This window comes from Plectropomus leopardus, chromosome 1, assembly GCF_008729295.1.
Source record: "Plectropomus leopardus isolate mb chromosome 1, YSFRI_Pleo_2.0, whole genome shotgun sequence".
NCBI lineage: Eukaryota > Metazoa > Chordata > Actinopteri > Perciformes > Serranidae > Plectropomus > Plectropomus leopardus.
In genome coordinates this window covers 10,245,149-10,270,325 of record NC_056463.1, presented here as the reverse complement: position 1 = coordinate 10,270,325, position 25,177 = coordinate 10,245,149, and the positions used below count along the sequence as shown (strand labels likewise).

The following is a 25,177-nucleotide window of genomic DNA, read 5'->3' as shown; positions in this document are numbered from 1 at the left end:
GCTGAACTGGAAGGACATTTGAGCTTCAGCCATCTCTCTTAAATCCAAACATTTCTAAAGCTGTGTTTTACTAAGCAGCCACAACTCAGCTGAAATGATTTTTACTAGGCACTCTTGCTGACTTGGAGTTGGGGGATGGGATTTAACAAAAAAGGGGGGGTGCAATACGGGGTCACACAGGAGGAGAACTGGGAGGGAGGGGGTCGCTTTTTTTTCTTTCTCTCCAAGCTCTAGGAAAGAAAGGAAGGAAGCCAGAGCAAAGCAGAGGAGCCCAAACCAAACTGAGGAGAGATGGATGGTGGGGGGAGGGACTGGAGCAAGAGCGCTGCTTATTGGTAGGCTGTGGCTCTCTCTCTGGATGGATTGACTTAACACGGGTCGAATTACACCATTTGCCGTGCATTAGTTTGTTTTTCTCCCAGCCAGGAGAAGTTGATTCACTACGACGCGCACAATCATTTTTTTCTGGATTTACAAGCAACACAAAAAGGATACAAAATAAGCAATTCAGATGAGGTGAGTTTCTTTGCCCGCTACGTGGATATATATCACTTTTGTTGCGCCGCATTACGCAGTGAAAGTCGAGGGGGAAAACTAGAGAGGAGAAGTCTTTGCTGGGATACAAAATATCTGCTCTGACCACGTCGCTATGCTGCTCTGCAAAACTGATGGTTGCAGGACAGAAATAGTTCAAGTGCGGGCTATTTTTTGCTTATGCTTCAATCCAATTTACGCTTCATTCATTCCTTTCAGGGCGCATTTGTGTGCCCGGCTCGGAAATGTCTTTCCAGCGCACATAAAGCGGTGTAACCACATCTAAAGTCACCCCTTTATGTGTGAGAGTTTGCCCTCCAATTGAAGCTGTCAGAAATCTTTTTACATTAAGTTCATTGCATTTTTAAGCCATGCGTCAAACTAAAGTTGTGCAGTCATAAGGCTTTTTTAAAAAGCACAGAAAAGACTTTTGCGTAAATTTGTTTTGGTCCCGGTGGATATGTGCGATCTCACGCTCTCCGTCAAGTCCACACGCCCTCTATTATCTTAACTCAGCATTAAATCAATGATTGTACATGAAGTCTTTGCGCGCCGTAGCGAGGATAGCGCGTCGTTAATGTTTATGTCTTTTCCCTCTGGTTTCCAAAGTTAATAGTAGTGGAAAGGGGGCTGGTGTGTCGGTCTATGAGGGAGGAGGGGGCTGTGTGGTCGTGGCAGCAGAGCTTTGAAGATCAGTCATCAGAGCGCAGGGGCCCGGGGACGGAGTCAGAGAGAGCAGCCAGGCAAAATGCTCGTATGTGGCGAGCGGAGCTGAAATCTGTACGCGCAACTGGATAAAAGGGAGAAAAAGTGGGGTCCGGATGGAGCTTAAAATAACAGGAATATCACATGCTGGGTGTTTTCTCTTGAATGGATTACCAAAGGAATATGACATTCAGTCGGATTGCCCCATTCATGAGTGAATTCGGACACACAAGGTAGGTGTCCTCGGTGGTTTTTAATTACTCATAGTGCATTTTTTATGTTTTATTAGTAAGCTGGACCTTTAATTTAATGAAGGACACATCAGTGCTGGCTCCTATGCTATCCGGGGATCTACTTTGTGAACATAATCAATTTAAAGGAATCAAGTACTTAGATTTCAAAGTAAAATATACAGAAAAATAAAAAAATAAAGATTTACGCATAGGTTATGATTTATCCATTAGAAAGGTCTTGCAGACAAATCACATGTCCGTATTTTACCATAATTTCACTCACAATAGCTCCTCTATTCTGTTTTGTATTAATCAGAGTTGTTTTAAATGGTTTAATGCATAAATTAAAGTGTTTTCCGATTCGAAAATTTAACTTGGTTTAAAGGTAACATGCGCATGATTGTGCTCGCAAACACAAGATTTAACAACAAAAGACGAGCAGGATGGGCAATTTGACTTGCAGGCTCTTGACTGCTCACTCCACTGATGCCTTTAATCTTTTTAATGTATTCCCAATTTTCATTATGGTATTCTTATATTGGATAATAAACCGGAGAGAAGCGCTCGTAACCTTTTTGGAGGCAGAGCGGCACGAGAGCCCAGCCCTGTGCATGCATTAAGTGGCCGTGGAGGCAGTTTAAAACGCAGCTCCATCACAGTTGTCACTCCACCGCTGTCCCCCGCGTCTTTGTTGTCTTTTGTATGAGTCCTACATGTGGGCTAAAGGGGTTGTGAAAAAGATTTACCACGGATAGAAAACTTGAATGCCTTTTGCGCCTCGGTCCGCACAATGCTTGCATTAGAGCCCGGGCTGCTGCGTGGATTGTGTGCGCAAAAAGAGGAGCGGAAGATCCCCACGCAAAACTTGAAAAATGACCAGTGAGAGAAGGAAAAGAAACAGGAGGATCATAAAAGAATATAGGGTGAATTAGGGTGGTTAATTTGATTCGTAAAGAAGCTTTTAAGTGTGGGTAGTTTAAGGGATTACTCTGCCGTGTCTCATAATTTAAGGAAATTGTGCCGAATTGAGTAAATGGGCAAAAAGAGATGACACAAATAACCAGCCAAAGGGCTTATTCTTAAGTTACACACACCTGGTGTAAAAAAAATTAAAATAAAAAAGACTAAAAAGTGTACACACATGTTAAAATTGTGTTTGTCTGTGATCAAAATTAATCTGTGCTATCTCTCAACCCAGTTACAGAAATACAACTCTAGATAGATGTATACATTTCCTCAAAACTCTGGAGTGTCTGAGCTCTGTCACAGCTTTCTCAAACTACAAACTTGATTCTGGCAGGAGCACAAAACTCTGGCCAGGTCTAAACATCAGAACCAGCTGTGGGTTAGTTGACAGCACAGCTGGCTGGTGTGTCTCACTTCGCCTCACTGGCCACGGGGTCAGAACTCAGCGACCAGAACGATTACCGTTAACCTCCACTACAGCCGGCTGTAACCCCGGAACCACCACCATTGAACCATACAGTCATCAGTGTTAACCCTTTAAACCATATGCCTAAAGTGCTCCTCTGAAACCAGGTTGATCAGGGGTAAACTGGTTGGGTGGTAAGAGTTTAGGCAGCATTTGGAGTCAGTATGTTTATGTTGTGTGCTTTGAACCCCCTTTTAGGAGCCCCAGAACAGCTCTTCTAAATGTAGGTCCACAAACCGGGGGTGGGGCTCTATTGTGTTGACTAGCCCAAAGCCCCCTTTGTTTCCTGGTCACACCTGCAGCTCAGCCCCTTTTGTGCTCCACTATAGCAGAACTACTGCTGAGAACAGCCTTTCTCCTGTTTCACTCCTCCTCTCTGCAAGGTAGAGAAGAAAAGGGAGGGAAGCACGGTTTAGTGTGGCACAGCCCTCTCCTGCCAAATCTCTGAAGCAACAAGTCCAACCAAGCCCCTCAGAAGTGATCCTTAGGTAAATAGCACGCGATTAGGGCTGGGGGTTATTACAGGAGTGGGAAAAGGAGTAGTAATCATTTCTGGGCCTGTGTGGTGGCTGCTCTAATCATCTGGCTGACTCACTTTCCTGTGTGGCTGCATCTTGATTACTTTCTCAGAGACAACCTTAGTCGTAGGACACAGCCAGTTTTGGACAGTGCTTGTGCACATATTTTAAACCATAAGTGTGAAGAGTGAAATGTCTGAAACAAGGGGCAATATCAGGGCGTCACCGGTATCAGCAGATATTGATGTTCAAATGAAATATGGGATATGGGGATTATTGATAAAGTGAACATGTATAAAACAACCCTTAGTTGACGTATTTTTCCTATTTTGTACTATGAATGAACATAATATACATACAAATGCATTGTATTTTATGTCTCCATCTGCTGGTGGGCCATCTCGATAAAAGGATGCATGATATGATGTTAATTCCACCACAGAAGGGATCTGATGATCACTAAAATTGGGGGGAAAAGTGGATATATTAATATGGGTCAGTCAGATTCGTTTTTATATATCGGCATATCAGATATCAGCAAAATAATCCAATATCATGCATCCCTACCTGAAACTGAACTCCTGGGCTATCTGATTTCCTGGTTTACAGATCACTACGGGTGCAAGATGACAAGCCGAGCAGCCTCGAGCAGCAGCGGCCATTGTTCCGCTGGGATTACATCCACCCATCACACTCGCACACAATTTACCAAACCTCACGCTTCGCTGTTGTTTTGTCTTCCCTTTTATTGGCCCCAATTCCTCCCAATAGGACTTACATCCATTCAGTGTTGCAGTGGGGGTAGAGGTTATGGCTGACATATGCCAGTGAAAGCACAGCTAAGAGGAGAATATGTGTTAATCTGTCATTTTGAGCTCTGAACACTAAATCTTCAGCTGTAACTACCAGAATTGGGCTACAGACCCCTACACCCACCATGAGTAGAAATAGCAATCCCCTCCTCCCCCCTCCCCGTGTTTAACACCATGGGCCCGAGCCAACAACATCAGCGGGGAACGTGCGTGGTTGTAGGACATTGAAAAGCCTGTAATAACAGAGGTAGAGTGAGGCAAGGCTGAATGGCACCCGAGTTGCGTGACAAGCCCAGCATCTCTAGGCTTGTTGAGGCCTATATGTGTGTGCACACACATACACACCCCCGCGCACACACACACACACACACTCACACACACTGGAGGGCAGGAACCAGAGAGCGCAAAAGAATAGTCAATAGAAAACACGCTGGGCTCACTAGAGATTGAGAAGTAATTTTAGATCGCTGACCTCTGGATGTCTTCTGTTTCTGTTTTACATTAAAGTTTCTGAGGAAAGCCTTCGCCTCCGCAGTGTGGCTATTACCATGCAAGGAATCATGGGAGATTGAAGCTGGGCCTCTCGTCGTTTTTTTTCTCTCCTGAATTGTTTAGTGGGGGAGAATAAAAAAAGTGGTGTGCACTCACGAAGAGGGGCCATAGAGCAGGACTCTAAATTCTGACAACCAAGGAAATGATTTACCTGTGAACACAGCCAAGTCTGGGCTGGAAGCAGCGCCTGCAGCCTGTATGATAGCACTATAGAATTGAAATGTGGAGCTTGGTTTATTTACCTTTCATAGCTCCTCTTTTTTCACCCCTATTGTTGTGTGTTTGGTATCTATTCCTGTCCCCTGCTTCTCTGAGAAACTCAGCAATTTATTGCCTGGGTTTTAATACAGCACATTTCTTGGTGTGAGGGCGTCTGAACCAGGTAGTAAAAAAAAATAGCTGCTCTGCTTTTAAGGAACACCACGGTGTCTCTTTGCAGAGCGGTGCCATCATTTCTCGTTTAGATTAAGTCGCTGACAGTTGTTGTTCGGTATAGGTCTGGGAGCCTGTGTGCATAGATCTGTGGATCGTTTGAGATTCATTTGTATCTAGATTAGAGTTACTGCTCCGGCATCATCGATGACTGCAGTTATGGGATAAAATATAGGCCCTCAATCTTTCTATTTGGTCAAATTATCAAACACATAATTTAACTATTAAGTGCTCTAATTGAGATTAAGCGTTTTCTCGTCCAGGCCTTGCATTATTTAGTCATAATGACATCGCTCTTTCAGAGGCCTCAATATCCCACAGAGTGCTGAATAGTCATGATTACACATTGTTGATGACTAAAACACGCTGGCATTTCTCCGCTTCCATTTCCACCGCCTCTATTCTTTTTTAGTGACACATCGTCATACGGGAATGGTTCCGACCAAAATTGGATTATTAGAGCTTGGAAAATATGCTGTGCGCTTCAGATCAACATGAAGGCCAATTCGTGCATTATGTAATCCACGTACAATGTCAAAAGGTGACTTATAGATGTATATTCGTGTTGTCAGGTAAACACCTCATGATGGCTAATTTTCTACTTGACGACAATGTGTATGACAGCTCATCTGGTGTCTTGAACAGTCGGGAACGATTTAAAAAGTTCCTCAGAGATTTCCAGCCTATAACCGGATGAAAGTGACCATGTTATGAGTTACAGAGATCTCACATGGCTACAGTGTTATGGCAAACTCCATAGATTGCCTCCGCTGGCTGCCTATCTGCCATGCTTCCTGTTTGGATCAATCAAAGCACTAATGGCTTGGCGGGCAGGGCCCACAGACAGCACTGGAGCAGGTGTGCTTCGGGGCTAATTGAAAAATGAGTCAATACTGTGTGTGTCTGTGTGTGTGCATGCACATGCATCAGTCTTTGCATTACACCATTTGAAAGAGTGATTATGTATGTGCAGCCGTGTGTGTGTGTGTGTGTATCCCAGTGTGCTCCCAGCTAATCCATCCCTCTGCCTGTGTGACGTCTCCCGGTAAATTGTTTATATCCGTTCAGGCTTTGCCTGCATGAATAATTTGTTTGGCTTATAAATATTTGAATGTACACCGATCATTAATATGCACAGACACAGTCTGTCTCTAAAGCACTCCTCCACGCACTAACATACACACTAAACTCCTGCCACTCCCACAATGAATTATTACCAATGTACTTGCTGGCATATCATATCTGCAATCAGATGCATTGCAAACTATCATGAACAAATATTAATACTATGTCAAAACAACTGTAGATGACTTGATCCTCCTGAGACAAAGACGAGTGAATCACTGCACTGCAATAAACCGCACCCGCCCAAAGCAAAGGCTGGAGCAATAACAGCCAACAGAGCGCTAATAGAAGTCAGCTAAGGTCAGAGCAGAGGCTACACAATTGATGGTGATGAAGTTGCAATGTGCTGATTAGTGTTGAGCCTGGCCCAGGACGAACCAATCGGAGCACAGATGTACAGAGACAGCAGGCCTGCCACGCGTCTAACAGAGTGGACTTCCGCTGCATCCAACACACACCGAGACACCCCACCGGTCACTTGGCTGACCTTCGCCTAGACAGCAGATGTAGCGAGAGGTAGAGGGGATACGCCAAGCACTGCCACTGAGAGCTCAGTCATCAATAAGCCTGAGAGGGCATAATGTGTGCCTTATGTTTCTGTTTCACGGACATAGTGGGAGAAATGAAGTTAAACTAAGGGTTTGGCTCCCAGTTTGAAGCAGAAGGTTAAATATATAATCTGAAATGTTTCACATGTCAAGCAACAAAAGCATGCGTTTTGTGTGCATTTCCAGGTAACATCTCCACTAGAGTGAAACAGGAAGTGTCGTCTGTGAGCAGCCATGGGCCAGAGAGCTGCGCTTCTGCTCAGTGAGCTGCTGCTGCTGCTGCTGACAGCCTCACGCACTCTCCTCGCAGTCAGCTTCCCAGAGGACACCGTACCCCTCGATGTCGTTGACGCACACTGTGAGTACACACGCACGCAAAATGAGCTCAGCAGAGATGTGCGAAGGTGGGGTAGAGATTACAATTACTGCAACGTCACTAAAAAAGACAACAGCAATCTTTAATATACACTTTTTACCGAGTCCAGCTGCATGCGAAATAAAGACAAATACCAGCAGCCACCTTCTTCCAGTTGTGTCAGCAGTTCAGACACAAGCATGCCATGCTCATAGTAATAAAATCAATCTGCTGGATGGTCAGTTGAGGCATTAAGTGGATTTCATTTTCATCTCTGTGGTGTGCTAAGAGAAGGGAGAGATGTGCTGACATAGGCAGCCATTATCTAACGCACAAACACAATGACACACAGATATAATTACACAGAATATACCGTCTGTGTTTGTACAGTGCCATTACCTTAATTGCAGGATGATTTGTATAAAGCACACATACATGCAGCATATTTCTCCAATCAGCGCAGTCGAGTTAAATGTAGTGTGGTTTATCAGTCCGTTTCTATTTCCCATTAACAGTGTGTGTGATGTCTTCACAGTTTCGCGGAGGTACCCTGTGTTCAGAGGCAGGCCCTCTGGCAACGAGTCACAGCACCGCCTTGACTTTCAGCTGATGACCAAGATACAGGACACTCTGTTCATCGCTGGCAGGTAAACTCAAACACTATTTCCATCTCCTTCACACATCCCCCATACCAATATACTCAGTCACTCCTTGGCAGGTAAACAGTGGCGTAAGGGGGGAAAAGCTCTTAGTGTTATTGGATCTGTGGCTTCCAGGCCTGCATCTGATGTATATGGGCGGTATTGATCGAGTAAAGGCGTCTATCATGCCGGCCTGACGCTCTGTCAGGGATTTCTTGGCATCTTTACATGTCTTTTTGGTATTTATGGGCACTGGGATTAATCTGGCCGCCAGCACTAATATTGTAGCAGGAAATCAAGTCGACATCTACAGTATAAAACTCCCACCTCTGGAGCCCCTGTAATCACAAGCACATGTATCACAGCATCCTCCTTGTTGCCAGTTTTTGGTATTCGCATGTTTTCACTGAAAGTGAAGTAAAATGTTGGTCTCTAAGGGTTGATAAAATTTGATCCCCAATGGTTTATTGCATTTTTCATGAGCACAGATAATCAAAACAATAAGTGGTTGTCATGTAAAATGGTATAGAGGTTTTCATTTTGTAGGCAGTTGGATTAAAAAAAACAATGCATTGTTGTTAACATAACAGACATTTGACTGAACTATATTTTAGACTCATTTTAACAGAAAAATATACAGGTTTTGAAATGGAAATATTGGTTTCCCTCAGATTTTATATCACTGCAATCTAAAAGGTTGTGTTTTTCCCACTGCAAGAGGAGGCTGAAACCATCCTTCACAGCAAATGAGATGCTCTAATGACAGGAACCATTTAGAGAAATATTCTCATAATGGCAAACAAATAGAAAAAATGGGGAACAATGCAAATGAGCAGCTGATTATGCTCCAGAGTTCCTCTAACAATGTGAAACACAAGAGATGGCTAAATGACATGTTGAAAATGGCTTTTTTTTCTTCATTTAATCAGAATTTCATACTTATATGAAATATACGCTAATAAAGCCGCAGATTTTTATTTTTAAAATGGCAAAAGTGAAAAGGATGTATCCCTGTGCTGTGTCACTGAGCTGTGTGTGTTTTGTTGTCTGCCCACAGAGATCAGGTGTACCTGGTCAGTCTGAGAGAATCCTACAGGAATGAGATCATTCCTTACCGGGTAAGATTCTCGCCACAAGCTGCTCTCTCAATCCACACACACTAAAAAGGGCTCCATAGAAAATACAGAGCCATTCATCACAAACTGGACAGGTTGTAAAATGAGAGAGTGGAAAAGGGAGGACTGTGTGAGTGCGTGCATGAGTGTGAGTGTGAGTGTGTGTATGGCGTGCCGTGCGTGTGTCTAATGCTCCATGTTGGATTTTTTACAGAAGCTAACATGGCGATCGGGCCAAGCTGACAGAGACATGTGTGCCGTCAAGGGAAAACACAGAGTACGTATAAAAAGCCTTTCACCTTTTGTTTTCTATTCCACTGAGCGGATTGAGGATTAAACATGTGAGCCGAGAAGCTGGCTGCCCCTAAAAACACTGTCCCATGTTGGGTGTCTGTTTTCAGGACGAGTGCCACAATTTCATCAAAGTGCTGGTTCCCAGAAACGATGACCTGGTGTTCATCTGCGGTACAAACGGTTTCAACCCCATGTGCAGATACTACAGGGTCAGTATCCAGTGCCACAGCCTTGCATGCTCAGATGTGCACACACAGGCACACACATTGTGCAAATACCCCTTAAAATCATTTGGGTAACGCACACTTCATTTTAATTTCTTGTTAGATATATTTGACTAGACTTGTTTGATTCATGTGCATGCATGTGTGTTTGTTTTCGCTGTGTCTCTCGAGGAAACTTTCTTAATGTGTGGGTGATTTTTGTGTTCCCTTCAGCTGGATAACCTCGAATTTGATGGGGAGGAGATCAATGGTCTGGCACGATGCCCATTTGACTCCAAGCAAACCAACGTTGCCCTTTTCGCTGGTAAGGGTCAAACACACAGCCGCCCACACACATAGTTAGTCTTGCAGGAGAAGAACTAATGGGTTCCTACTTACGCTCTCATTATCACCTCTGAGTCTTTGCCACAGTAAAACAGTGCCTGCAGCGATAACAAACTCAGCCAATCAAGCATTTTAAAAGAGGAGGAACAACAAAGAATTGAAAGGAAGTGTATCCTAGTTTTTGGTAACTGTTTTCTTTTAAGGAGCTATCCAAATCGAAGCCTCAGTGATAAATATCTATGATTAATCAAAGCTGGGGCAGGGGGTAAATAAGAGATGAAGACATCAGTCAATGCACCTAAAATAAAGTGACAATTAGCCCCTATGTTAGCATACAGGTTGCACATAAGCCATAATAGCTAAAAAAGGAATTTTTTACGGCTTATGCTCAACATTTGATTAGGACCAACAGAGACAGTGGATGCAGTGAATCACTGTTCAAGCGACTGATATGACTGTAAGAGACAACAAAGTAATTGAAATAATGGCAGAACATTGAGAAATTGGTAAGATATCATAATATATATTAATATATAGTGAAAAAGTTAAAAGAATTCTCCATCCACATCGGGATGTATTTAATGGCCTCACAGACCACTGCTGTCAACAACACTGCCTCTGTTTAAAGGTGCATTATTATGACTTCCTCCAACGTCATCTTGTTTGTTGTGGGAAACTTTTCACTCTCTAGAGTCATCTGTTGGCTATATCTATGCTATATAAAGGATGCATGGAAGTTACAATGTCAGTGAGTCAGTTTACAACGTTTGAAACGGACATGCATTTTCAGACATAAAGGGAGTATAAATGAGCCTTAAGCTTTTTCTTACGGTTCATTTTTTTAGGTGAGCTCATTGTAGATTTGTGTCATACCAGTTTCCTTTGGCATATTTGGCACTCTGCCTTTGGGGGTCATCTTTACAAATTCTGAACTATTCCAGATGCATGTCAAAGTCACAAAAGAAAGTTTATAAGTCTTTGCCACTGAATAGCTAATAATATGGAGCATTCGAATACTGATTTTGTTGTCAATTACTTTGTCGATTGAAGCTCTAGGCTTCAAAGCTTTCAGGGGAGCCCTAACTCCTTTTTTGTTTTTCAGAGGGGAAGCTGTATTCTGCAACTGTAGCTGACTTCCAAGCCAGCGATTCTGTCATCTATCGCAGCATGGGTGATGGATCAGCCCTGAGGACCATCAAATATGACTCCAAATGGCTGAAAGGTAAGCGATTGCCTCTTCATCACTCTCAATCTTTATTTCCCTCTCCCCTTTGCTTTTCCTGGGAATACACGCATCCACCTGCCAGCCAGCTAAATGCCCACAGTGCCTTTGCGTGGTGTATGCATGTATGTGGCTGTCAGAGCTGTTTTTAAAGTGATAGAGAGCTCTCCTGCCTTGCCAAGCTCCATGGGGATATGGCCTGTTCTCTCCCAGGCAATCTAGGTCACCCCCAGTCATATACAGCCTTGTACAAATCCCTGAAATATTCAACATGCACAGTGGTGGTGACGGTGCAGAAATACACTTCAGCTCTCTGTTTCTGTCTCTCCCTCAGAACCTCATTTCCTGCACGCAGCAGAGTATGGGAATTATGTGTACTTTTTCTACCGAGAGATTGCGGTGGAGCACAGCAATCTGGGCAAGGTAAGACAGCGCACCTGCCGTTTATAACGCATTACATATTCTGCACAGATACAGTATGCGGGCCTTTATCCAAAAAAGGCTTACACCTCCCTCAGTGCGTGTGTTTCTGCCACAAATCGGCCCCAGTGGTAATGGGGCCCATTCATGCGATGACAGTTTCACATTAGAATACACGAGAAATTTCAACAGCCAGTGTTTGCTGGGAATGTTCTACTAATGTAAAACCATTACACAGCGAGAGGATTTGTCTCCTGCAGATTGTATGCTCCACGTCTGCCTCTCGCTACGACACATGCAGAGGGCATTAGGATGCACTATGTTTGAACTTTAGATTTGACCCTACTGAGCAGGTCCGCAGGAAGTCATCATCTTCCATCAGCCACCAGCCAATAAATATTTCAACCTGACTAATGCTTGGGCGACACCTGGCCTCTGATGGAGGTTTGCACTGGTAAATAATTAAAACCGTCAAAACCGACTGCTTCAAACACTTCATTTAAACTCCAAGCTTTGGTAATAAGTGCAATCAAACACACATTGATATGGCGCCGCATCAGGCCAGCCTTCGGATGCGCTCTGTTTTTAAATGTTTGCTCCAGTCAGGGTGAACAATCTCCACGCTCAGAGTTAAAGTGTTTGTTAAGTCGTCTGTCCCGAGTTGCTACAGAATGGAGGGATGCATAATTCAGCATGTTTAAGTGTTTTTAGTGACGTTCGCTCCTTCTTCTTCCACCCGGCTCCGTCCTCTCTTAAACCTCCGCTCCTTCTCGCAGGTTGTGTATTCTCGTGTGGCCCGAATCTGTAAGAATGACGTCGGTGGGTCGCAGCGGGTGCTGGAGAAGCACTGGACATCTTTTGTGAAAGCAAGGTTGAATTGCTCGGTGCCCGGGGAGTCCTTCTTCTACTTTGACGTGCTTCAGTCCATTACTGACATCATCCACATCAACGGAGTTCCCTCGGTGGTGGGTGTGTTCACCACGCAGATGAACAGGTGAGCTGTTGTCAGTTGTTGATTTGACCAATACCGAGGGTGGAAATAAAAAATGCAGAGGTCATGCTTTGATGTTACATTGATGTATTTATACCTCCACAGTATCCCAGGGTCAGCAGTGTGTGCCTTCTCCATGGCCGACATCGAGAAAGTATTCTGGGGCCGCTTCAAAGAGCAGAAGACTCCTGACTCAGTATGGACTCCGTTTCCAGAGGAGAAGCTCCCCAAACCTCGGTATGTGATGAACATTTCCTTTCCCAAGAAAAATTCTGAATCTTCCAAAGCATACAGATCCAAGAAGGCAAAACAACAAAAGCAATGTTTGATTGTAAACTTGGCTTGTCTGAGCAGGTGGCGCTTGACTCAGCATCTGTTTACCACCTGTCAATTTTTCCCCTTTTCTTAACCCCTCTTTGTCCAGGTTAAACTCAATGAAATCAAATCTTTTTCACTAGTAAGGGATGAAGTTATTAGCCTTGACCCAGCACACACATTCACCATCTGCTGATGATTAAATTATTAATTTGGCATAATTAGACGCGTTGCATATTTAACCTGTTTACAGTCGGCACGTATATTTGTAGCCCTGCCCTGTGTCCAAAACACAAAGTCCACAAAGCACCTCATTACCCCAGTAAATCATTAATGGAGGATAACCATGCATATGTATATTTTATGTTTCCAGCTGAGGCCTTTTTGTGATCCTAATAAGCACCTGCTCCTCGGCCCCCCACCCTCTCGTTGCACTTTTCATCCATTTCAATACACACTATTATTACTCCCTGGTGTGCGATGTTGAAGGCTGATCTTTGACCTTTTGCCCTCTGTTTGTGTGCACTTTCCATCCTAGACCCGGGTGCTGTGCAGGTCATGGTCCAGCTGCGTCCTTAAAGAGCTCCATCGAGTTCCCGGACGATACCCTGCAGTTCATCAAGTCCCACCCCCTCATGGACACAGCTGTGCCTTCTATTGGGGACGAGCCGTGGTTCACCAAGACTCGCGTCAGGTAAACGCAGAAGCATATTTGTAATATTTTTTTATGTTACTGTACTACTATTTAAAGTACTTATTAAAAATATCATTTTAAACTAACTAACTAACTGTGTAAGATTTAGGGCGATTTCGTGGCATCTATCAGTAAGGAGTGCAGATTGCAACCAGATGAAACTTCTCCCGGTGTTGATTAAACTAATATAAACACTGAACTTTACTGACACTGTTTGTCACGGAGGGGCAAAAACACAAAAACACAAATGGGCCCCATTTAGAGCCAGCGTTTGTTTTGTCCATTATGGGCTACTGTAGAAATGAAACGAGGAGCCTCTCCCTATATAGATATAAACAGCTCATTCTAAGGTAACAAAAACACACCGATTCTAGTTTTCAGGTGATTATACATCAAAGAAAACATACTTACTATATTAAATTCAATTTCTGCCAATATATCCCCCTAAATCTACACACTGGACCTTTAATACTCAAGGCAGTCTATCATAAGTAGCTCTCCAAGAGCTCTGGCTTAATAAAATAGTGTAAAATTAACAAAGCTATACTACAGTATGACCATGAAATATGTTAATCTGAAAACTTTCTGTACTCGATGCTACAGACACCTTCAGATTAGTACTGAAAAAACAGTTGAGGTTCAATACCCAATTAGCATTTTGTCACATATGGAGATATCAATATTAATGTCTCTGGATCCACCGTGTGTTACTGTGTAACTGCAGAGCCGAAAGCGATGTGTGTATTCAAAATGGCGTCTTCTGTTTTGAATGGGATAACCCCCACTGTGCGTAACACATGCTCCTCTGCTGTGTGTGAAGGTACAGACTGACAGCGCTGGCTGTGGACAATGAAGCAGGACCTCACAAGAACTACACAGTGGTGTTCATCGGGGCTGAGTCGGGGGTTGTCCTCAAGGTTTTGGCCAAGACCTCGACTGTGTCTCTGAACGACAGCCTGCTTCTAGAGGAGATAGATGTCTTCAACAGGGCCAAGTAGGAATACATACACGTTTTTAACATCCCTGTCTGCCCCTCTTCTCTTTTTCTCTTCCTCTTCTGGCCGAGGAGTCAGCAACTCTTAAAGTGAAGCATCCTGGCACAGATGTCTGTTTTCTGTGCATGCACAGTATGTGTCTGATTGGGGTTTTTTGTGCTTATGTGTGGATGCGAACACCCTGCTGTGTGTTAGGGGTTAAAACCCTGTTAAACTGTGAGAGAAAGCTTTATGTGACTTCTCCACCTAACAAGTGATTAAATCTACCGAGACTGAAACCAGAGACAGACTCATCTGATAAACCCCTGATCAGGTTTCTCTCTTCCCGTCCCAGGTGCCTGTCTAACCGAGAGGATGACAAGCGTGTCCTCTCGCTGCACGTGGACAAAGACGCACACAGCCTGTATGTCGCCTTTTCAAGCTGCGTCATCCGTATTCCCCTGAGTCGCTGTGAAAGGCATTCTTCCTGCCACAAGTAAGTGACGCGCCAGTGCACACGTAGAGGGTTTATACGTGCTACTTGTACGGTCGGTCATAGGTTTGTGGCTTTATTGTTTTGTTTTTCAGTAAATGCCATAAAAGGGAATGATAACGGCTTCATCTTATGCCTTTTGGTTAATGTTCAGTCAGTCGCAAATGATTATAGAGCACTTCCCAGAATGATTAAACCTGGAGTTCTGATGGTGTGTGTGTGTGTGTGTGTGTGTGTGTGTGTGTGTGTGTTTGTTTGTATGGCTCCAGGTCCTGCATTGCATCAAGAGACCCCTACTGTGGCTGGAAACCTCATGGGGCCTGTGAGAGGATACTGCCTGGTGTTCTGTGAGTTCAAGCCTTCAGCTATGATATAAAGTGCAAATATTAAAGATGAGAAAATGAGAGAATATCTGAAACTCTTTGATTCATCTCTCTCTCTCTATCTCTCCATCTCTGCTTCGCTCTCTTTTCAGGACTGGATATGAGCAGGACGTTGAATTTGGAAACACCGCTCACCTGGGAGACTGTCACGGTACGAATCTCATTTCCATTGCCATGGCGTCTAACCTAAAGACACATGCAAACACACACAGATACACACACACAGACACACACATGCATCATCTCCACACACATCATGAGCCTGCACACTCACACCAGTAACCACTCCAGTAACTTGCCCCTACATAAGTCTATGTGTAATATTAACACACACATCTGCATACAGTACATGGCCACCTGTAACTTATGCCACCTGTGAGGCAGAAACATGGACATGTACAATTAAGGGTCATGTTCAGCTGGTGCAAATGGTAGGTCTGAAGATATCCGTTAGCCAGAAAATGTTGCTGATTTTACTGTGAAACGCCAGTCCCTTCATTTGTACCAACTAAACATGACCCGGCTGAACCTCAGTATTGATCAGAACCAGAGGGCCTCTAGTGAGAAAAGGACACTGCTATAGCGGGTGCTTTATATCTTTTATCATTAAACCAAACTGCACTCTTAGTGTCTCTTAGGAATTTTAGTTTTTACTTCTGAATCCTTTTATACTGATTTCTTGTCCTTTGAATTCTTTTAGCATTTTTGGGCACTACATCAGCGCCAGATTACAAATCATTTGGCGACCCTACCTCTGGTTAGTTTGATCTTTTACTCAAATGGTTTCTTTCCTTGAGTTCAGCATCTCCAGCCCTGTCTTTCCACCACTGCCACCATTCATCTTTTTCTTGCCAAACACCTCCTGAATGCTAACATCACTTGCTTCATTTTCATTGTCACAAACAACAGACTCATGGGCAACATCAGTGCTCTTTCTCAGCACAGATTCACTTCCCTCCTCACTCATCACTTCCTCTTGCATGACCACCCACCATCCCTTACCATCTTTACTGTTGTGTACCAACTCCTCTTTGAACCTCTCCCTTTTCCCCCTTCCAAATTACCAAAACAAGAATGTACTTTCATTGGTCTGTGAACTGTGATATGGTTTATCCACTATTTTGTCAGACACTAACCCTAAAAATGACCATTTTCCCATCCCTACTAACCGGGATGATAACAGTTTGCTTCACCCACGTCTGCACAGTTTTTTAACAATTTGTTTGTCACCACAGACATGGAGTTTTCATCAGCGCCAGTCACTGTCCACCCCAGTGGGCCCATACACCCCCCAGTACTCATACCCACTCAGAGCCCCAGCTCTGGGCCTGGTCCAGAGCTCTACGGCTCAGGCTTTGTGCTGCAGGATGACCCAGCCACCTCCCATTCTTTAGACTCAATCCCAGGGGGCCAAGAGGGTAAGGCCCGCAGGGAGGCAGCCAACACGCTGCAATGAGCCTGATCTGATAGCTGCCAACATCTCTCACTAAGCCACACAAATGTGAATCTACACATATGCAAACACACACGTGCACACATTGGCAGCTATTTAGATTTCATTTGATAACATGGCAGATTTTAATTTCTCTTTTAAATACATCATTTATGTTTCTATACACATTATATTTTCATGTTACTATTGTTTTCTTTCCATTAAATTCTAATTTTTCCTTATGTTCCTTCTTTCTTTCTTTTAAATTACTTAATCCTAGTTTTCTGATCATTAAACCTTGCACTCACTCAAATAGTTTCTTTAAAATCTTTTGTTTGATTTTAGCTTTCGTTTCTGCCGGTATAGATTTTTAACTCTAGCTCTAGTAATAGTTTACCCTCGCTGGTAGATCATTGACTGGGCCTGCTCTGCCGCATCACTATTGTGGCCGCACGGTGGATGACTAACTCTTTCAATGTCTGTGGTTACTAACAAACTTCCAGAATCTCATCACCATGGAGACAAGCAACGCCTCTCTTTCCTCTGAACAACTTCCTGTTGGTTGGTCTCTTGATTTGGCTCTCCCTCACAGATAAGAGTGCACTCCTAACCTTATGGTACAAACGCATGACAACAAGCCTCTAGTGGAACGTGGATCAAGGCAACACTTTAAGTCTTCTGAACTAACGTAGAACTGCTTCTTATAGATGGGGAAATGGATGTGGGTACCTAACAGCTTCTGCCAACTTTCACCTTATTTCTTCTTCATCTGGGTTTAGATGAATTGGAATGTGTCAATATTTCTGGTTATGGTTGACTGACTACCTTGTATGGGAGGGTGGTGTAAAGTCAGAAACTCATGCATGGTTGTGTTCTCACACAAACATGCACATTTCTGCTGTTGAACGGGGAGGGACGCTTCGCTGAGCACTCTGACAATTTTCACCAGGGGGTTAACCAATACTTCAATGTTTTATAGGTGTGTGGGATATCCAAGCAGGTGAGACCAACCAGATGGTCCACATGAACATCCTCATCACCTGCGTGTTTGCTGCTTTTCTCATGGGTGCTCTCCTGGCTGGTCTGATTGTGTTCTGCTATCGAGACTCATTCCTCCGTAAGCCGAGGCATGTCCACAAGGATGCAGAGTCTGCGCCATCATGCTCCGACTCTACTGGAAGCTTTGTCAAGCTAAACGGCCTCTTTGACAGCCCTGTAAAGGTACAGTCATATAAACTGCTCTGATGCTACAGCAAAGTCTATTGTGGAGAGCAGTGAATGAACAAGCTGTCTAATGTTACTTTTGATGTTTAATGTCACATTTTCAGGAGTACCAGACCAACATTGATGCTCCCAAGCTGTACACCAATCTGCTGAGCAACAGCAAAGACCTGAGTTCACCCAACGGAGACACCAAGACCATGATCCTGCGGGATGGCTGTCAGCCTCCAGAGCTGGCTGCCCTGCCTACACCAGAGTCTACCCCGGTGCTTCAGCAGAAAAGCCTGCAGCCCATCAAAAACCAGTGGGAGAGGGCGCACGGCAAGGCCAGCGGGCCTCGTAAGGAGCCAAACTCATCAGCCAAGAGTCCTCAGTTCCTTCCTTCTTCTCCTGCTCCTCCTAACTCCACCCACCCTCACCTGGCCTTGGGACACTCCCACATCCCTAGTGCGGTTGTCCTGCCCAATGCCACACATGACCACCCTAACCTTGACAACGGAGATGATACACTTCCACACTCGTCTGAAAGGAAGCTGAAGAACCCAGATTCTAAGGGAAGTAGGAAAGACCCAAAAAGGTCTGTGGATGCCAGAAATACCCTAAATGACCTTTTAAAACACCTTAATGACTCAGTGGCCAACCCTAAGGCCATTCTTCAAGAGGGACCGGGGCCTCGCCCGAGGCAGCAGCTCACACTGGAGCCTATGGAGGAACTGACTGAATTACCCCCCAAGGTGCCCAGCCGTGAGGCTTCCCTGTACTCTCCCTCCACCTCCCTGCCGAGGCACAGCCCCACCAAGAGGGTTGATGTGCCCATGCCCACCACTCCCACAACACCAACGGGCAGCATGGGGGGCACCCTGGAGAGGCAAAGAGGGGGGTATCAACTCCACCGGAGTGCCTCTCACAGGCACTCCTTATCCACCTCACCAAATGGGGTAACCATGGGGGTGTCTGTGTCTCGCCAACACAGTATGAACAGAGGAGGCTACATGCCCCCAACACCCCCCTCCAGACTTGACTCACAAGGCGGAGTGATGGGGGCAGGAATGCACTCAGCCCACCCATCCTCTGTGTCCCGACAGAGCAGCTACAGTGGATATGGCTCACTCCCTCGCACAGGGCTTAAACGGACCCCATCGCTAAAGCCAGATGTGCCCCCTAAACCCAATGGGTTTTCACCACAGACTCCACAGATGCGAGTGGTAAATAAGTACAGTTATTAAAAGAGCATGGACACTTTGGAGTGAGCTCTTGGCCTTGACTGGAGAGCTTTGAGCCCTGAGGGCTTAGGTGGGGGGTACGGATGGGGTAGGGCCTAGTGTGTGTTTGTGTATCAACTTGAGGTGTGTTCCCCCTTTAAATGATATGCACATTCACTCACACTAAAAAGGGAAATTCACACATGTGGCCAAAGATACTCCTTGGGGCTTTTTCGCTCCCAACGTCTCTATTTCCCCTCCATTGTCACGGTAGCCACAGGATATGAAAAGTGGACAGTGGTGAATCTGCTGCTTCCCATTGTATCTGGGCTTCGGTGTTGCCCGTTCCCATATTAGGTACGAGGTTTAGGACACCAGCCGGGGCCGCTATGGCGTGTGTGTGTGGTGCCAGATTAAAAACAGTGGAATACTTGAAGAATGGGTCTCGTTTGTCACTGCCCTTGAGCACTGTTTTCCCACTAATGTGAACTGAACAAAGAGGAGAGGTAGGCCATGCCTTGGTAATAAGATGGCCGGGGGCAGGGGAGAGGAAACTCAAAAATCATAAGTATGCGTGTTGCTTATGACCGCTGACAGCTGAATCAAGCAGCAAGCGAACAGAGAAAAAGAGTGAACATTAATGCGTGTGTGTGTGTGTTGGCTGATTGGAAAGCAGATTTGTGTCAGGCTGTACACTTGTACACCGTCTCTCATTTCAATAATATAATCACATCTTTGGTGCAATTTGAACCCATTTGAACTTAGTCTAAACCCATATTTTTGTGTCATTCTGTAGTGTTTTTAGGTTAGACTGAGGTTAAGTTGGTCATGCTGGGTGTATACTGGGACAGGAACTCTGTAACTCACTGGGAAATTTTACTTAGTACATTTGCTGCTATTGGTTTTAGACGTAGGCGTTTGTCTTTGATGCATTTATTTCTCAACCAGACTGGGTTAACTCTTGAAAGATGTGGCGTGCACATCTGCTTGTGTGTGAGTGTGTGTGTGTGTGTTGCAGACAGAGGCCAAGAATTAGAAGTTTGAGCAACCAAACGCACTGTTAAAACTGGTACATGGGAGAAAAAAAAAGCTTCTCTCCTGGACTAAAACCTCCCCTAACCTCCACTGCCCCTCTGTAGGAGTTATACTGGTGGTTTAAGAGACTTCTTTCTTTATGTAGCAATGGTATTAAGAAAAAATATGTCTCATCTCATCTTATAAATGAGTTTTGAACAAAAATGATTCGCCTTTATAATGTTTTACTGTGTTATTTAAAGAATTTACCATATGAAACTAAAGCAACACCAATGGTTTAGCCCATGTGTATGAATTCAACATTTCAGGGCACTTCTGTTCCGTTAACCTTGTGTGTCCCCTAATACAAGAACAATAGAGTTTTCCTTCTACATTAATCCTATTAAAAAGGCATATTAAACTGACCCTAGAACAATACATGGATGTAACACCTCTGTCATCTGCCGTGCTGGTTCTGCAGCCCGTGTTCCCCTGTGCAGCTTCCCCTGCAAGTGGCCAGTGTACAATCAACACAACACTTTACCAATGTGTCCAAATGAGTCATGCTGGGAATGACAAGATCCTGTAAATACTTAAATACTATAAATAAGGAGTATAAATATTTTTAGGCAAGTGAACCTGAATCTGTGCATTGTGTGCCTTATTCGCAAAATGAACTACTACAGTATACAATATTGGCAATGTCGATTGGTCCTCTGTATGTTATTGTCATATGCTATATAAACATTTTTTTTTATATGAGCAATTTGAAAATCAGCAGGATGTGTTGGGAAATTGCTACCTAATCCGAACCGAAGTGAAAAGAATTTGACTGGAGGGTATTCCGCTTGTGGATGGTGGTCGTACAAAAGGACAGTTAAAAAAATATTTGGGGTTTGAATCAATTTTTCTCTTTTACTGCCGGTGTTGAAAAGAATGGTGTTAATCCACCCCATAGAGGTGCCATGCAGTGAATGTATTTTCTTGACAGTGGGATGTAGGGTGGTTAGACCTTGCACTGTGGAGCAGTCGGCTCAACGCAGCACATCCTGCCCACAGCCAATGTATTAACACAGTGTTCACATGAAAGCCGTCTGTTGGCATGGGCGGCGGTCACACAGTGTCCGTAATTCCCCAGGATTGCAGTGACAGGAATCGCTTCTATTGGCCAGCGGTGACGACTGAGGGATCATTTCTCTCGGGTACATTATTTGGGTGACATCTGCAATCCCATTCAAGAGTCAGTTGCCTGTTTAGCCCAAAGCCACATTTTGTTTACAAGTGATGATTGTATGTAAAGATGTTTCTGCCTGTCATCTAACCAGTGTTTGGGCTCTCTTTTCTACTCGACACATGCACACTGACATCGCAAACATACACTCAACATACACTGCTCAACTGCCTTGTACATTGCAATATGAACTGGGTCTTTCTGTTGCAATCTAGATTGAAGCCTTTATATTTCAGTCTGAGCTCCGTGTATGTGCAGATGAACCAGATTTTGTCATGTAATTTTGATTTTAAATACTGTGCGACATGGCGATGCCAGGCCAGCTGTATATACGATCTCCAGAGTATTTGAGCGTGTAGATATGTTGTAAAGTTGTACTGTGAATGTGTAAATAATAATGATGGTCTTTGTTTCATGATATTTTTTGTTGATTTTTTTAACACGGCATGTATAGTTGAAATAAAACATTATGGCACAGAACAAGTGGCTTTTGATGGGTTTTTCAAGCCAAGGAGGTGGAATTAAGCATGGCTGGGTTTCATATGTTTTGTCACGTGTTTCTGGTGTGAGAGAGCATGACAGAGAGCTGCAAAGCGTTAACAATCAGATACTTAGTGCCTTGTGAGCTCAGCCTAAGAGCCATGAGATGCGTTCGGTACTTAGAGCATGACTCGGGCGGGTAATACTGCATGTGTCCTCGCTGAGCTCTGTGAGCTGACTATCAGAGACATGAAGAGTCTGCAGAATGATTAAGGGCTTCAGACTATTTTTAGAGCTGGGTTGTTTTGAAGTTTGGGGCCAGCACAGAGTCAACCACACCAGATAGCATGTGGGAAAGTTTCCAAAGTAGCATGTTCATTTTAGACACCAAACATCTGGACTAACTGCTGCTCAAGGCATAAGATCTAAGTCACCAATGAGCTGTGGAGGAATGCACACACACACACACGCACACTAGCACGTGCTTACATTTAGATGCATGCAGCATAAACATCCAAATGCATGATGTTACGCACAGATAGGCTTGTGATAAGATTAGCTGCCAACTAAGAATAAAGACATGACGGCTGGATGAAGGAGAGTCCCTTTTCATGTGTTTCTGATTTGCAGAATGCTCACTGAGGCATGACCACTCACTCAAACATGCACATGCTGAACTTCAGACAGACTGTCATGTACAGTTCACACAAATACAGAAACATGTAGGCCTGTCACGATAAGCAAGTCATCAACTTATCACAGTCAGCAAAAGTACTAGGTCATGTCCATAGATTTTACAATATTGCCCTTGTGTTTACATGCATGTTTGTTTACATAAGAAGTTCACTAACATTTTAGCTAACATGATGCCAGAATATACAGTAGGGTTTTCATGACCATTACAAGACTTGGGTACAGCGCACCAGCGTTTTTTTTTTGTTTGATTTTTTTTTTTGTCTTCTTTACAGGGCATTTGTTTTACAAGCTTTTTTATTTTTTTATTTTTACAGTACTTAAATGTTTTTCACTTAGCTGAATTAAGAGTTAAAGTATATGCTGAGACACATTTTGGTGTCATTTTTTCGAACTTCTAACTCATCTCCACCACAGAGGACCCACCCTTCAATTCATGTTATTGGGTTTTTTTTGTTGTTGTTTTTTTTTTTTCAACTCAAGGCCTTCAGGGCGCTCTCCTGCAAAAACATAAGGTGCTCAGCAGTGCACAAGCAGTTAGCAAAATGCTTCAGTCTAATTGAAAACTTTTAAAAAGCCTCCTCAGGCTGCTAAAACAAGGTCTTTCTGATCGGTGCCTCATATGTTATTCTACAATGTGCAGCAGTTGGCAGTTGAGATGCTTTGATACATTTTGCAATCGTCCCTACACACACAGCACACACATTCAACAAGACGTACCATGGGTTAGCCATGAGCAACATACTGTAGAGCAGTTTTATTGTTTGCTGCCCTGCTCAAGGATACCTCAGCAGGAAGTAAGCTGGCACCTTTCCAGCTGCCAGTCCACATACTTTGCCCATATTGGGACTTAAATTGACGACCCTATGGCCTGTTACTGTCCCCAAGGACTGAGCAACTGTTATCATAACAAGCCTAGAAACATGCAGAAAAATACATCATAAAAACAGGATTTAGTGTCAAAACATGACAACAGGAATGCAGGCATCAAAATCACAAACACGGGATGTTACGGTGGCTTAGCGGTCTAAAAACACATGCCACATAACAGCAATATCCCCTGTTTGAATCCAGCCAGGGACCTTTGTTGCATATCATCCCTCTTCTATCTCTTCCCCACATTTCCTGTACGCCTCTTCACTGTTTACTATCGAATGAAGAAAAATGGCCAAAACATAATCTTAAAAAACACCACAAGACAACTTTGACCATCATATATTACCATCACTTATGCTATAACTTCCTGCAGACGCAAGTCAACAACCACGGAAACATTTAAGGTCAGATAAGGGTTTTCATCTCACTGATGTGCACATAAAGAAGAAGTTCAGGAGGGCTCTGAGAGTGCACCTCCTGCTTTTTCAGCAGGGAGGTTGTACAGCCCTATGGCTGTTTGGCTGGGAGGCTTTGAGGCTCATCGCTGCCATCAGAATGTTGACACAAGTGCTCCTTCATTTGCTTTCAGCAGGACCTCCTGAAAACTCGCACCTCCTAGCAACCCAGCTCTCCCTCTCTCCTGCTCAAACACACACACACACACACACACACACAGACACACACACACACTCACAAGGGAAACATTCTCCCCTCTGGGTGTTCTGACGGGGGTTGGGGTGTGATTTGGTTGGGAATGGGGAACAACAAAGAGGCGCCTCTTGCTATTCTGATGTACATCCCATCCTCTCAATTTATCAGATGGTCTCTTTGAATTAGTGGAGGCAAATCAAACACAGCCAGTAATTCTGTAGCTGTTTCATTCACTTGTCCATCCGCCTGGCCACACTTAGTCTCATTACTAGCACCGACTTTTCCCTGGACAAAAAAGCATGCGTTTGTTGTCATACAGACGTGTGTGTGTGTGTGTGTGTGTGTGCGCGTTTATTTCACTTCACAAGGGACAGAAGAAGTTGATGCTAAAAAAAATACACATCTCTTAGTGTAAGTGGAACACAACAAGGTCACTCATCTAGATGCAGGAAGATGAAAGCAAATTGCTCAAGTTGAAAGTGCAGATTAAAATGTGCTCTGAGAAGCAACACTCGTGAGCCGAAAATACAGAAACACACAAACATGCACGCTACACGTGCTACATACTAACACAGAGAGGGTGATTTGGTCCATTTCTCTCCTTTTCTGGCTTTCTCTGCGGCATCTCTTTAGAAATTTAAGGATGGTGATTATACCGAAAATCATCCATCTGTACTCCTTCCTGTCCTCTTTTCTTAAAAGCCCGGAGGTGAAACCAGCAATTACATTTACCAGCCTCAGTCATGGAAAAGGTGCTTAGAGGGTTTCTTTGTAGGCTTTAGCAAGTACACGAGCTCTCTCTAATGCATTAAAATCTGACAGAGTGTCCGGGTAATGCTTCATTTGAAAGCAGAATTAAATGACAGGGAGGAAGCCGAAATTTCTCAGAGTTGGACTGGAAAAAAAAGTTTTGCAGCACAGCCTCTACAGTGGTGGAAAAGCCATCAAAGTCTAATCCATGTGCCAAGCACCCTTACACTGACAGCTGGTTAATGGCACACATGGTCTCTGAAAACTTAAAAAGCAGGCAAGCAAAAGCAA

The 25,177-nt window shown here is 44.0% G+C and overlaps 1 protein-coding gene across 3 annotated transcripts; it reads left to right on the top strand.

The window, feature by feature from the left end:
* The first annotated feature begins 334 nt into the window (after window positions 1–334).
* On the top strand, window positions 335–21,865 carry sema6dl (sema domain, transmembrane domain (TM), and cytoplasmic domain, (semaphorin) 6D, like). 3 transcript variants are annotated; one of them, XM_042492113.1, is made up of 20 exons: window positions 337–516; window positions 7,078–7,249; window positions 7,782–7,893; window positions 8,945–9,005; window positions 9,217–9,279; window positions 9,404–9,505; window positions 9,734–9,824; window positions 10,947–11,066; window positions 11,401–11,489; window positions 12,263–12,480; window positions 12,583–12,714; window positions 13,331–13,486; window positions 14,307–14,480; window positions 14,816–14,956; window positions 15,223–15,300; window positions 15,429–15,487; window positions 16,037–16,093; window positions 16,572–16,754; window positions 17,748–17,989; window positions 18,097–21,865. In XM_042492113.1, exons 2-20 carry the CDS (start codon window positions 7,126–7,128, stop codon window positions 19,213–19,215), a joined length of 3,321 nt encoding a protein of 1,106 aa, XP_042348047.1. In that variant the 5' UTR covers window positions 337–516; window positions 7,078–7,125; the 3' UTR covers window positions 19,216–21,865. The 3 variants fall into 3 exon arrangements, with proteins under 3 accessions (XP_042348061.1, XP_042348047.1, XP_042348053.1); XM_042492119.1 differs by lacking the exon at window positions 337–516 and adding an exon at window positions 1,172–1,472; XM_042492127.1 differs by lacking the exon at window positions 16,037–16,093 and having other exon boundaries at window positions 335–516.
* Window positions 21,866–25,177: the final 3,312 nt, after the last annotated feature.